Source organism: Oncorhynchus mykiss, chromosome 27 (assembly GCF_057628025.1).
Source record: "Oncorhynchus mykiss isolate SJ-2025 chromosome 27, ASM5762802v1, whole genome shotgun sequence".
NCBI lineage: Eukaryota > Metazoa > Chordata > Actinopteri > Salmoniformes > Salmonidae > Oncorhynchus > Oncorhynchus mykiss.
In genome coordinates this window covers 21,623,411-21,637,248 of record NC_143048.1, presented here as the reverse complement: position 1 = coordinate 21,637,248, position 13,838 = coordinate 21,623,411, and the positions used below count along the sequence as shown (strand labels likewise).

At 44.0% G+C, this 13,838-nt stretch overlaps 2 protein-coding genes across 9 annotated transcripts in view; both read left to right on the top strand.

Moving 5' to 3' along the window:
* si:ch211-149e23.4 (nectin-3-like protein) overlaps positions 1-5,237 on the top strand; it is a 107,985-nt gene extending 102,748 nt beyond the window's left edge. For 2 of the 8 annotated variants that reach the window (XM_090223574.1, XM_090223578.1), the window contains 8 exons: positions 43-212; positions 334-493; positions 809-1,093; positions 1,582-1,744; positions 2,496-2,656; positions 2,858-2,933; positions 4,215-4,248; positions 4,442-5,237. In XM_090223574.1, the coding sequence (XP_090079700.1) occupies positions 43-212; positions 334-493; positions 809-1,093; positions 1,582-1,744; positions 2,496-2,656; positions 2,858-2,933; positions 4,215-4,248; positions 4,442-4,603 (1,211 nt within the window). In that variant the 3' untranslated portion in view covers positions 4,604-5,237. Of the gene's footprint in view, positions 1-42; positions 213-330; positions 494-808; positions 1,094-1,581; positions 1,745-2,495; positions 2,702-2,857; positions 2,934-4,214; positions 4,249-4,441 lie in introns of all 8 variants that reach the window. The other 6 variants (XM_021587951.3, XM_090223576.1, XM_021587952.3 and 3 more) reach the window with 3 other exon arrangements.
* A 2,896-nt stretch (positions 5,238-8,133) lies between these two features.
* Positions 8,134-13,838, top strand: part of dnhd1 (dynein heavy chain domain 1) — a 47,613-nt gene continuing 41,908 nt past the window's right edge. Inside the window, exons 1-13 of the mRNA XM_090223461.1 lie at positions 8,134-8,345; positions 8,467-8,670; positions 8,877-8,987; positions 9,278-9,434; positions 9,627-9,878; positions 10,089-10,244; positions 10,419-10,551; positions 10,759-10,994; positions 11,124-11,367; positions 11,617-11,774; positions 11,881-12,006; positions 12,177-12,453; positions 12,541-12,701. Coding sequence (XP_090079587.1) covers positions 8,191-8,345; positions 8,467-8,670; positions 8,877-8,987; positions 9,278-9,434; positions 9,627-9,878; positions 10,089-10,244; positions 10,419-10,551; positions 10,759-10,994; positions 11,124-11,367; positions 11,617-11,774; positions 11,881-12,006; positions 12,177-12,453; positions 12,541-12,701 — 2,370 coding nt within the window. The 5' untranslated portion in view covers positions 8,134-8,190. The remainder of the gene's footprint in view (positions 8,346-8,466; positions 8,671-8,876; positions 8,988-9,277; positions 9,435-9,626; positions 9,879-10,088; positions 10,245-10,418; positions 10,552-10,758; positions 10,995-11,123; positions 11,368-11,616; positions 11,775-11,880; positions 12,007-12,176; positions 12,454-12,540; positions 12,702-13,838) is intronic.

Sequence of the window (13,838 nt, the reverse complement as noted above, 5' to 3'; positions counted from 1 at the left end):
TTGAGAACATGTATCCTATATCGCTGTTCTATCTACATGCAGCTCCTCCTAACATCACCATCCAATCCAGCTCTGAGTGGGAGGAAGATGTAGCATACACACTGGTGCAGTGCACTGTGGACAATGTTGGACCTGCTGCCACCATCTCCTGGAGTCTTGGAGACTGGGACAGTGACAATAGTACCAGTCAGCTCATGGAGGTGCAGGAGCAGGTAAAGGGAGAAAACAAATGAAAGGGTGCTTGGAACCGTGAAATAGATACAGCAAAAAATGTAAAATTCTGGCACTCATTTGGATATTATTTGCACGCTCTGTCATATGTTTCGCTAGCAGGTTCACAGGCAGCCTGAGCTCCATGCCAATGGCTCTGTGACGGTCCGTAGTGTGTTGAGGTTCCCCACTTCCATGTTCTCTGGTCAGAATGTCACCTGTGTGGTGGATCACCTGGGTCTTGAGAAGCCAGAGAGAACAGGGATACTGCTGCGTGGACTGGGTAATTTACTTTATGACTTGTAGCTACCATGTATCTCCACCAGTAGAGGCTGCTAAGGGGATGATGGCACATAATAATGTCTGGAATGGTATCAAACACATCAAGCATGTGGTTGATAACATTCCAGACATTATTATGAGCCGTCATCGCCTCCACTGATCTACACAATAAGTTATGCGTCCCCAATGACACCCTATTCCCCCTCTAGGCCCTGGTCAAAGTAATGCACTATAAAGGGAATAGGGTGCCATTTCGGTAAGCATCCATTGTATCCAACCTCCACACACTGTCACTCTCTCTCCGTCCCTCCCTCAGAGTCCCCTGTGATGCGTGTTTTTGTTGGGAGGCAGAGGGGATCTCCTCTGTGGCTGGCTGTATGTGAGTACAGAGGGGACAGGCTCGGAGCACACCTCTCTTGGGTTCTACCTGACAACGCCACAGGCCACATCTCCTTCCGCTCTGGGTATGAAGGAGTGAGAGTGCTAACCAACCTCACCTATGAGTTTTCACTGGCCCTCCACGAGGGACAGGACCTGATCTGTCTCATTCAAAATCACCATGGACTAAAGGAGAGGAGGACAGTCCATGTCCCCAAATACTGTAAGTGTAATAGGGAATAGATAGACAGAGATGAGATGTATAAAGCTCCCAACACCACAAATGATATACTTGTCATACTACACATACATTCTGTATACTCTTAGAGAAAAGAGTTCCAAAAGGGTTCTTCAGCTGTCCCCATAGGAGAAGCCTTTATTTTATTTTATTCCAGGTAGAACTCTTTTTGGTTTCTCTGGAAAGGTTTGTTCATGGAACCCAAAGTTTATTTTTACCTGGAACCAAAAGGGTTCTTCAAAGGGTTCTCCTATGGGGACAGTAAATAAATATTTTAGGTTCTAGATGGCACCTTTTTTCTACGAGTATACAATTCTGTCATGACATTCTTTGAGCTACAGTACTTACCAGGCATGCCAAGCTCCAACCTCCTGTTCAACATTTAACTGCAACTACCTGTCTATTGACTGTATGTATCTAGGGAGTGATTTGTTTTTTGCCCCCTGTTGACCACTTCTCCTTCCCCTTCTTAGACATCTCATCTGTCAGAGTACTCAATCAAACTACTCCCCTGTACAAACCTTATGGAGACGAGTCCGTTATACATCGAATGTCCCTAAAGGAGAATTTCCACAACCAGAGGATCCTGCTCAAAGTCTATGGCAGTGTGCCAACTTATAGCCTTACCTGTCAGAGGTAGTAGACTCTTTGCTAGACTCTCTTTTACTACTATGTTCCATTCCTACAACTTCTAAACTGTGGAGGTTGAGTGAGAGAGCTACAGAAGGATGGAAGACAGAGTAGGGCAGGGCCCTGTCTGTGATAATATTACCACTACACAGGGGCGGTCATTTGTACAAACATTGTTCTCGTCCAGATGGAAGTTCTCATTTGTATTGTTTTATGAGAGCTTTTTACTAGATAGTCAAATACGTGCAGTGTCGTAAAGCTGCTATTATGTCTTATTAAGATACTATCAGGACTTCTGTGCTGTGGGGCCCGGGGAAGGTTGTCCTGACTGGCAGGCCATGCGGTAGGTTCCACTAAAGAACCCTTTTATCAGGGACAATGAGTGACTTATGAAGCAGTATATCTTCAGAGGTCCTGACACTCTCCTGCCCCCCCATGCTCAGACTCGTATAAATTGTGTTAGGAGTTATTCTGTCAAGCTATTCTGGGCAAAGCTGTGTTCATTTCTGCTAAGGTGGATGATAGTTACTTAGGTATACACCTAAGTATATATACGAAATACAATGTCTCATTAGATTATCACTCAATGTAGCAGTTTTTTTTTAATGACTAAAAAGTGTTGTGGTAGCAATTTTCCACCTTCCACGCTTATCTTATTCTCTCTTCATGACTGTCGTCTTTGCCACTTAGATGATAAACAGATCAGACAAACGTGTGTACTATGTAATGACTTTCTGTGTCCTGCTGCGTGTTGAAGAAATGATGGCACATTGGTCCAGATGGATGGTCGGGCTCTGTTGTTCCATTCAGAGGTCACGGAGCGGGAGGCGGGCCTCTACACCTGCCAAGCCTCTTTCTACCACCATCAGGCCTCGGTTCTCATTCAAGTGGAGGTCACCAGTGAAGATAAACAGCTCAGTGAGTGTACACTCACCTTATCATGCATCAGTGAAACAACAATATGTAAGATATTTCAATGCTTACTGGTGAACATCCAAAAATGATTGGCATACTGTAATTTTGCCATTATTTGAATTTACTTCCATTTACAACAGGTGTTCCATTCCATTTACTTCCATTTTGTGTTACCTGATGTCTTTCTCCTGTGTGTTTGTGCAGTGATTGTCTTCATCGTCTGTTTCTCCTCGGCTGCAGCCATCACGATCCTCCTCATCGTCACTCTGTGTGTTTTCTGGTGAGTCGATCAGTACGAAGGCCTCCTGCAGGTGACAGACAGACAAACAGCAACTCAGCAGGTGACATGTTTACAGGTAGCACTCCGGCAACCATCATGTTGGCAGATGACAAACAGGAAACCAGGTCTGTGCGTCTGATGGTTACTACAGCTTAGCATGACCAAAGTAGCACAGAGCTATTCACAAACAGGATGCTCTGTGGCTGGAGCAGACGGGTACATCTGCCACCACAGCTCTGCCACACAACTCACACAGTCTGATTCTTTCTGTCTCTGTGGTTAAGACAACAGATTTATTTTTGGTTTAACGTTATCATAGGGCTTAACTCTGAGTGACTACTCTGGAAGTAAGAAAAGCTATTCAAAAACTTCACAGCTGGAGAATTTATATTGTAATTCAACCCCAGTCACAATGCTTGGAATGAGAACTGCATAAAGCTGTCATCTCTTGTTTCTGTCATTGGATTGGATCGGATCAGATAATTAGACAGGTGTGTCAATACCACAGTGTTTGGATACACTTTGGGATCCCAAATGTCTCTAAAATCATCTGATAACTCTCCCACAGGGCTCTGGTCAAAAGTAGTGCATTGTGTAGGGATTAGGGTACCATTTGGGATGCAGACTAAGTTCCCTTTTGTCTGGACTCGTGTGAAAAGGGATGGTAAATATATAGACACAGACACACAGACTCCACTTCCGTGTTAGTTCAGAGGCTGATTCATTGTGTCTTTGGTCAGTACATTTGGTCAAGGTGCCATTGGTGCGATGAGCATCACTGTCCCATTATCCATGGTTCCTATGGGAAGGTCCCGTCAGGCTAATTTGGGAAGGTCAGTCAGTCGACAGACGTACACAGAGAACCTGACTCCCCAGGAGAATAGCTATTCCGGGATTTGCATCTTCCCGGTCGCAAACACTAGGAACACTTTTTGAAAGGAGCAGGTTTTCATTGGCCTGGTTGGTGTCATAGGGATCATGATGGATGAGGAGAGCTACTGCTTCTAACATCAGAGAGATCAATGATGATGTCACCATCATTCTGCTTATATATTCCTGTCACATAATGCATTCACAGTTCACACACTCAGTGGCTCAGTGGAAGTCTGTTCACTCATACAAGGGGTGCCGTTTGGCCATACAGGTAAGTTTGGCTGTACAACTTTCTTAGTGAGAATGATACCCAGCTATATAAAAACATCAAAATAATTTGACAATTTTAAATGCTGTCTGTCTGCCACTGCAACACAACTGAAAATGTATTGTTAATTTGTTTTGCAGCAAAAGAAATGAAGGAGACCGCCTAGCATCTAAGGTTAGTATCAATCTTTCTTGCAATTTTTCTCGAGCTCTCAAAAAAACATTATGCATTCTTTGAATTATTGAGAATGGTCCTCTTCCCTTCATTCATCTATTCTTGTAGCTTCTATCCATAGGTCTTTATTCAACATTTGAATGTGCTTTGTACCCCTGTCTACTATCTTCTCTGGTCACTGAACTCCTGTAAGAAGCGGGAGTCGCTGGCACCCTTGACCTCTCTGACCCAGGAACTGTGCTCTCCAGAGCTGAAGAAGGGAAAGACAGCAGTGACAGTACCAGGAGGACGAGGCCAGGAGTACAACCAGCTGCTCAGCTACTCTATTGTCATTGATGCCAGATCCACTGTGTAAATGACAGGGTGTGTCCCTACTGGCACACTATTACCTATATAGAGCACTACTTGTGCACGGTATATGGGATAGGGTGCCATTTGAGACTGAATTATTTTATTTGCCAGTTAAAAAAACACAAACTCACAGTACATGCATTTAAAAAACTTGACCGGGATATCAGAGACTTTTGGTCCCTAAATTCCATGGTGCAAAAACATTACAACATTACATAGATACAGATACATTACATAGATGGACTCATGACATGGATCAACTTTTTTTCTTTTTTCAATTTCTCGATCATTAGCCAGATTTTGACTTTAGACACAACCACAGGCTTCTACTATATGTTAGAGTCCACTCTACAGTATCCTGAATCGCTCTTACGTCACATAATGCATTCGTCACATAATGCTTCTCCTAATGCCAAGTCATTAAAATGCATTATTTTGTGAATTTTTCATCATTTTTAGTTTTGTTTATTGGTGTATTTCATGCATTGGTGTTTTAAATAATTGGAATGTGTTGTAAAACTCATAGAAATTATGTTGAGGGTAGCTTCTATTTGTTTGACTGTTTTGTATTATGTATCATTTTGGTTATCTAATGTTGTAAAATCTGGAGCATTATCAATAAAAGTAGTGTAAATGTGTATCTTGTTGTTAAACCTGCTTTGTTTTACAGGTTTAAGACTAAATTAATTGACACAAGTGTGTGCACGTACATACTCACATATTCTTGTATAACTAAACTTGTGTGGTCACACAATTCAGTCCCACTCAAAGTCCTATTTTCCAGAACCCCTAAACTTGAACCTTTACCCCAAAACCTAATCTAGCTCCTGAACGAACCTAACTCTAACCGTAACCCTAAAACCCCTAGAAATAGCATTTGACCATATGGGGACTAACAAAATGTCCCCTAGTTGGTACATTTTTGGTTGTTTACTATTCTTGTGGGGACTTCTGGTCCGCACAAGTATAGTTAAACACGTCCAGACACACACACAGTTAGAATGAATTTCTTCGCACTAACCCTTGTGTCATGGAAATAAGACACTACTAATAGAGCTCACCTCATCACTTGCAGAAGAGCAGTAAAATGTATTCTCACCCGAGAGAAAAAAGTAAATCAGGTTGGATCAGGTTTTGCAACATTTTAATACAGACCTTGCTGTAATGAATTTAATATAAATGTGTGATTTGGCAATTTTAGTGTATTTTTCTTAACCAAAACTGTGGCAATTAACTCAATTGCCCTAGGGTTATACTACTCTGTTAGTGAATAATGCATTTTAAATTCTGGTACAGGGTTAGTCCATGTTAAATTGTGTAAATTGAAGTTAATTAAAATGCGTACGTCCTTATTATAGTGACTGCCAGGTTATGTATGATATAAAAACCAGTGGACCCTTTTTGTCCTGTGAGTTCAACATTAGTTATCAAAGTCTGCACAAACTTGGATTATGAAAGCATCACAAATATTTCTGACTCTCTCTCTCCAATTCATTTTGCTTTAATGGCATGATGTAACAATGTACACTACCGTTCAAATGTTTTGGGTCACTTAGAGCCTGTAATCGAACCCACAAATGCTGATGCTCCAGATACTCAACATGTCTGTTGGCCAGTTTTATTGCTTCTTTAATCAGAAATAGAGTTTTCCGCTATGCAAAAGGGTTTTCTAATGATCAATTAGCCTTTTAAAATGATAAACTTGGATTAGCTAACACAACGTGCAGTTGGAACACAGGAGTGATGGTTGCTGCTGTACGACTAAGTAGATATTCCATAGAAATATTCCATCAGGATTTCCAGCTACAATAGTCATTTACAACACTAACACTGTCTACACTGTATTTCTGATCAATTTTACGTTATTTTTATGGACAAAAAATGTGCTTTTCTTTCAAAAACAAGGACCCCAAACTTTTGAAAGGTGGTGTACATATTGCCAAAGCTTACTTTGGAGATTTACAATATTAACGTAATTAAAATAATAATCAATATTGTCAATGGGACAACCATATATTGACCAATAACATTAAGTATAGAGGACATGTGCAGGTTGGTTGGTCTGTCAGACACTGTCCCTCATTTTATTGCAGGCAGCAATGTAGTGCGCTGCCAACCCACAGCTCTCTGCATCCTCCCCCAACAGGATGGGTAGCATATTCTCATCAGAGAAGAAATAACACTCTCTAATTGCTTTTTGTGTGTTTTTTCTCATGAAATGCAGCTCTGTCTCAGGTTCTGCTGTGGTGCAGTGGTTACACAGCCTTTCATCTACAGGGAGCCAGGTTTTCCTGTGTCTATTATGAGCATTTATTAATGTATGGACAAGAACAAAATGTCACACTCCTGGCAGTTTCTCCAATAACTAATGTTGCATCTTCTAGCGCTCCCTTGTGGAACATACGAGATCCCACAATATGGGCCATAAACGTTGACGTTGCGTCCCATGTAACTATGGGAACGAGACCTGCTGATATTTTGCAGTGGATCAATTTCACGATACAGGTGAGAACGTTTGAAAAGTTAGATAGGAAAAGGGCTAACTAGCTTTATTAACTATCTAAATGTACACGTATATACATGCAAGGTATCTTAGATTGCTAGCTACCTTCCAACTTTTTCCCCCATAAAATCAACTTTTAGACGCATTGATTTTTTTGCATTCGAGTCATCATTGCTAACGGTAACGCTTGCTAACTAACAGGTAGCAATGCTGTCAAGAGGTATTTCCTGTTTTTGTATCTTCTCTAATATCTTATCGTGCCCCCCAAAAAGTTCAGCTGTCAAAGATAATGGAGGCCACGACTAAGTTTCTAGCCTTAACTATATTTTATCTGCACAATCTGGCATCCCTTTAAATGAGAGGTTGTGCTCTTTTCCTCATTTATGGCAGGAATTCTTGGGAGTTTTTTTTCCAGAGTTGGGCTCAACAGAGGAATATGAAGATGATCTTAGCAAATAGTCGCTAAAGCTTGGAGTTTTGTGGCAGAACTAATGATACAAAACAACCTACAATTATGCCTGCTCCAAAAAGAGATAGTCAACACAGGACCCGTGCAAGAGGCATAGCAAGGCCAAGGGATGGTTCCCTGGATCACAGAGGGAGGAAAAATGACTCTATCCCAGCAGCAAATGTGGCCTCTGTTCTCTCACTACCACCACTGGAGTCTCAGGAGCACCATGCCTCCTCACCAGCCTTCATGTATGAGCCCCAGCCAGGTCGAGCCCTTAGCACTGGAAACCTCTCCCCTGCTCCCACTCCTCTGTCCATGGTGGAGCTCCCTCACCTCGTGGCAGAGGTGGGTCCTGAGCTGGCCATGAGGGAGTCACTGTGGATGGAGGGACCTTGTCTGATCGCTTCAGCGTTGGGGACTGATATCCCTGTCAAAGCTACTCAGGTGTCATTTGAGGAATCTGCTCTGGACAGGTAGGTTAAGCAGTGAGCATGTGTGTTTGCTGCTTCATTTCACTCGTGTTCAAATGTGACATTGGTCTTTAAAAAAAATAAAAAGCACATTCAGATAGCACATTTAGTAGTGTGTCCATTGTTGATTCAGCTTTACAGATCATGGAGACGTGTCCCAGGTAAAGATGGCTGATCAAGACAAGGAGACAGAAGACAGAAAAGATGCCAAGCACAGAGAGCCTCTGACTGGCACAGAGGTGGTGGAAATCTTTGCAAAGAAAAGACATCTGGGAAAGCTTCAGTTTTTCCACTTGCAAGCTGTGAACAATGGCCCATTCAGGTAGTGAACACCATAGCCAAGGTCATAGTGTAATAACAGTGGCTTTGCCAGTCTTCTGTAGCATTCACACTATTTTGCAGATACAATTTGTTCATTGGATGTGTTTTCTTTTTTTTTGTAGACCGTATGACCTTCGTGTGGTCCCCCCCAATAGAGCAGGCACTGAGCACTTCATCTTCTCCCCCTCCTCTGTGCTGCATGTGCAGGATGGATGCAGTGCTGGGCTCCTTTCTCTGGCAGAGTGGCATCGGGAGGCCATGCTGTGGAGAGCCTTGCAGGATATCCCATTTTTCAGGGACTATTTACTTCGTAAGGCATTCATCAGGTAGGCTACGATTGCATTCCATATGGCACCCTAGTCCCTCCCTTCAGTGCACTACATTTGACCAGGGCTCATAGGGGACAGACTTTGGAACACATCTTAACTGTCCACATGTATTGTATCATGTCACTTTTTTGGCGAGTTGCAATTCTCTCTCTTCATTAAAACTATTTTCTTTGTCAACTTTGTGTTGCTGTTGCGTGTCACAGGTGGCATAGAAGCGTGTGTAAGATCACTCTGCAGAGGAAGGGTGAAGTACTGCAGGGCCTGCTACTCATGGCTGTACCCCAGTTCAGAGACGCTCTCTTTCAATTCTCCAGGTATTCTGCATCACATTATTGTTGCATCCCGAATGACATCCTATTCCCTATTTCATGCACTACTTTTGACCAGTGCGCATGGCAGAGCCCATGGTTCTGGTCAAAATAAATGCACTATATAGAAATAGGGTGCCATTTGGGATGCAGACAATAGTGTTGTACATCAACATTACAGTCACATGCACATGGGACCTTATTGTTCATTTTGGTCCATGATTAACATTGAAATTGTTTTTTTATTTATGTTGAAATGCACACAGTGTTAAATACTTTTTTGTTGCTGTTTTCAGACTGATTGAAGAACTGAAAGGGGTTCATTGGTTGCCACAGGATGAATGCAAGACCTACACCCTTCTGGACTTCCAGAATGCCCTCATGAAAAATAACCAGGAGTGCCGCAGGCTTCTTGAGATATTCTTGCAGTATCGTGCTCTCATCCTCAACATGGTTTGTAACTACTATTCTTATCCTTAGACAGAGGAACGCAAATTGACTGCTAGGCCTGACACAGCCAAGAGCTTGGCCTGTTGGCCTCCATCCCTCTCTCTAAAGTGTGTTTGTGTGTGGATATCGGAGGGGTTTGGTACAGCAGAAGACACATTTCCATCTCATATAGATTAATAAAAGACGTTCTTCCAGGTCCAGGAGGACAGCTATGGGGCTCACCAGGAGCTGCAGTTGCGTGTTGAACGCTCCCAGCTTAGCCAGCGCAGCCAGCCCCTGTACCTCCAGCTGGGTCATCTGAGGGACCTGAGGAAGGAGCTGGGCCGAGCAGAGTACGTCCTGCAGCAGCTGGGAAATATGGCCGCCCTGGCCGATCATATGATTGTGCAGGGTATCGTCACAATCGCCCATCGAGAGGTCACTTCTTTCCTCAACAACGTCATGAAGGTGAAGAGAAAGAAGAGCATGAAATAACACAATGGTTGCATCCCAAATGGCACCGTTTTCCATATATAGTGCACTACTTTTGACTAGGGCCCATGGTACAAGTAGTGGATCATGTAGGGAATATGGTGACATTTGGGACTCGCATCATCATGTTAATGAAAGGTTTGCTGGTAATGGTATTGATATTTTTGATTCCATGTTTCTCGATAGAGAGTGCAGCCACAGCAGGGGAGTCTGTTCCAAGCAGAGCTGATATTCGGAGCAGACGGTCAGCCAACTCTGTTCCCACCCATGCACTTGTTCCAGGAGGTGCTTCGAGGGGCACTGCTGTCAGTCGCAAACTCTGCCCTTCAGGTGAGATCATTCAATTAACCACACACTGGGATGGGTTCTGGTCAAAAGTGGTGCACTATATAGGGAATAGGGTGCCATTTGGGATGCAGACATTCAATTAGGTCAAGGTTGTGATTAACTCGGCACAGAATTCCCAGTTATGTGTCCCAGCGAGTCTTACATACTAATGTGGTTTTGCTCTTGTAGGTATTTGACACTTGTAGTTACTGTCTTGATGCCAAGGAGAGTGTGTCTGCCAGCACCTCCCTCACCAGTGCTGCTCAGGAGCTAAGCCCTGACCTGAGCCTGGCCTGTACCAGTGGAACTAATTGTATCACAGGTAATGCTGAACAGGACGGGAGATTATTTTATCTTCCCAGTTGTACCACAGTCCATCATTTGATAAAAGATGTTGTTCATCCCATAACAGGGCTCACCCAGGAAAAATGTCTAATTCATGGTAAACACAAGTTGAAGCACAAAAAACAGGCAGAGATATATATTTTCTTACGCTCATCGCCTGTGTTTGTATGTGCATGGTTCTCAGCTTTTGGGGAGAAGGACAGTGAGCCGACTGGTGTCAGCAGCTTCTCCTCCAAGCGGGAGCCTCATTGTGTTCTATCAGCTCCCAGGCTGGTGCTGCCCAAGCTGACCCCTCTGATGGTCCAGGGCCAGAGGCTGAGAGGGCAGTACTACCCCCTGTCCAGTAAACAGCTGGAATGGCAGCTCAGCCTCAATGCTGGGGCTAAGGAGGTCCAGAGAGAGCAAGCCAGGATCACACAGGTCATTCACACTTTTTGCCATCCATCTGAATGGATCCCTGAAAAGCTCTACAACGATGCACTCACTATCCTTTCATCATGTTTGGTTTCTGAATAATGGATTGTTTGTTGATTCTCCCTTGACCCACAGGAGGCTGGGCTTGAGATCCAGCAGCTGTGTGAGGGACTCTCCTGGTTGGTTGACATTCATCTGTTTACCAGCCAATGGAGTCCAGCTTCTCTGGAGACCATGAGGGGCATGCCTGCCTTACGCTACGAGGAGCACATTCAGAAGGTGCGCTTCTGGACTGACAGGGTGCGCACAGTGCCCCCCTCTCTCACTACCTCCAACAAGCTGCTCATCGTCACCTGCTCCCACATCCAGGAGAAGATAGGTGTGTGGGTGTGGTTGTTTGTGGGTGTACTGGTGTTTTTTGGTTGCATGTGCTACGTGACTTTAGGCCAACTTAGTTACTGCATGTGTGTGACGTGCGTACGAGTGTGTGACAGTGTTTTACTGGTATGACTGGGGACCTTTTGTTATGATTGTGCGGCCCTGCGCATCGGCCCTAGTCAAAGTAGGGCCCTGAATAGGGTGCCATTTGGGAAGAATCCTGAATGTGTGGTTTTGTTTCTCCTCGCAGGGCCTCTGTTGAACTCCATAGAGGAGGATGTGTTGACTCTGTTGAATGAGGAGCTGAAGCTGCGCTCAGAGAACTTGATATTAGAACTGAAGAGAGCTGTGGAAGGTCTTAGGGTCGAACCCACAGATTTCAACGACTTCACCCACTATGCCAGCATGGTATTGCCTACACATGCACCTTTCTGTGCATAGTCATCTAATAATTATTTTCTTCCTTTAATCAATAGTGTATATTTTATCGACCCCATTGGATTTCTTCCCTCAGGTGAAACGCTGTGCGAAAATGTCTGATGACATGCAACATCAACTAGAGTACCTACACTCTCTCCAGGAAACCGTTCGAACCAACTACAGACAGATGACACCAGATGAGCTGTTATTGGAGGAACAGGTTTTAAACACATAGCTTTTGATATGTCTGAATCATTTCCTTGTACCTATTTTGAGTCATCACAAGAAGAGCTACCTACAGCTATTGTTGTTTTTATTGCTTTATTCACATGGAAATGCACTGCGATATCTAAATGTTGTGTGTTTATCCACCCCTCCCTCTGTATTTAGATGCTGGACCTGTGGGACATTTTTGTTCCTCTCTTGAAGCAGGGAGCAGATACAGTGTGCCAGCGTCTTCCCTCCATGGCTGACACCCTGGACAACACCTTCTCCTCCCTGGCCCACGACCTGGACGAGATGGTGACCAAAGCCACCTCTGGACCATATCTGGACCCCACTCAGAATGCTGCTCAGATGCTCAACAAGCTCAAGATCATGTGCAGACAGGTGTATGCTGTCTCTGCTCGCCTGACAGAGCTCAGCAGGACAAGTAAAAGTCTCAGAGGTGAGATGAGAGAGGGACTGAAGGATGGTGCCTGCCTTGTGTTTACATCGCTCCTTCCTCACTCTCTTATCTGTGTTCCCTCTGTAGGAAACCCTCTGGATTTGACTTTTGTAACCACAGCCAAGCAGAAGATGGAAGCTCGCAAAGGACTGTGGGAGCTGATGACTGTATCCACCTCCCAGATCCAAGAGTGGAGGCTGCTGCTCTTCAGCAAGGTGTCTGTCTGGTTGCTCTATTCTAATAGCCTCTAGGTTGATTAACAACATACTAATACTAATAATAAGTGATAGCAGGAACCTAGTATGCTTATTGAAATAGAAAATGGCGCCGATATAGGGCAGCCGTGCTTCTAGACCCTAGGCAACTTTGCAGTATTGTTTTTTTGTTATTTGTTATTACATACAGCCGGGAATAGCTTTTGCATATCAGAGTGGCGGTAACTCACCAGTATTACGACCAGGAATACAACTCTCCCGAATCGGATCCTTTGTTCGTACCCCCGAGGGCATTTGAACTGATCCCATAGGCTGATCCAAACACAGCTGGTGGAGAAGAGGTATTCGGAGAGGACTTATAGTCTGACTCAGGAGGCGCGCACACCACCCACTGCTTCTGAGTATATTACTCGCTAATGTTCAGTCCCTGGATAATAAAGTTGACGAGCTCACAAAGATTTCCTTCCAGAGAGACATCAGGGATTGTAACATACTGTTTCACGGAAACATAGCTCTCTCGGGATATACTGTCTATGAGTTCGTCCAACCAGTTGGGTTCTCAGTTCATTGCGCAGACAGGAATAAATATCTCTCCGCGAAGAAAAAGGGCAGAGGTGGATGTTTCATGATTAACTACTCATGGTGTGATTGTGATAACATACATGAACTCAAGTCTTTTTGTTCACCCAACCTAGAATAGCTCACAATCAAATGCCAACCATATTACCTCCCAAGAAAATGATATTCGGTTATAGTCACAGTCGTGTATATTCCTCCTCAAGCCATTACCATAACGGCCCTCAAATAATTTCACTGGACTTTATGCAAACTGGAAACCACATATCCTCGGGCCTCATTTAATTGTAACATAGAACTTTGGTAGCATTTTCCTCAAATTTGCTATCAACACTGACTGTAGTACTCTCGCTACTAAAACACTCGACTACTGCTACTCCAACTTCCGGGATGCCTACAAGGCCCTCCCCCGCCCTCCCTTCGGCAAATCTCCTGATCACGACTCCATTTTTCTCCTCCCATCCTATAGGCAGAAACTCAAACAGGAAGTACTCATGCTAAGGACTATTCAATGCTGGTCTGACCAATCGGAATCCACGCTTCAAGATTGTTTTGATCACACGGACTGGGATATGTTCCGGGTAGCCTAAGAGA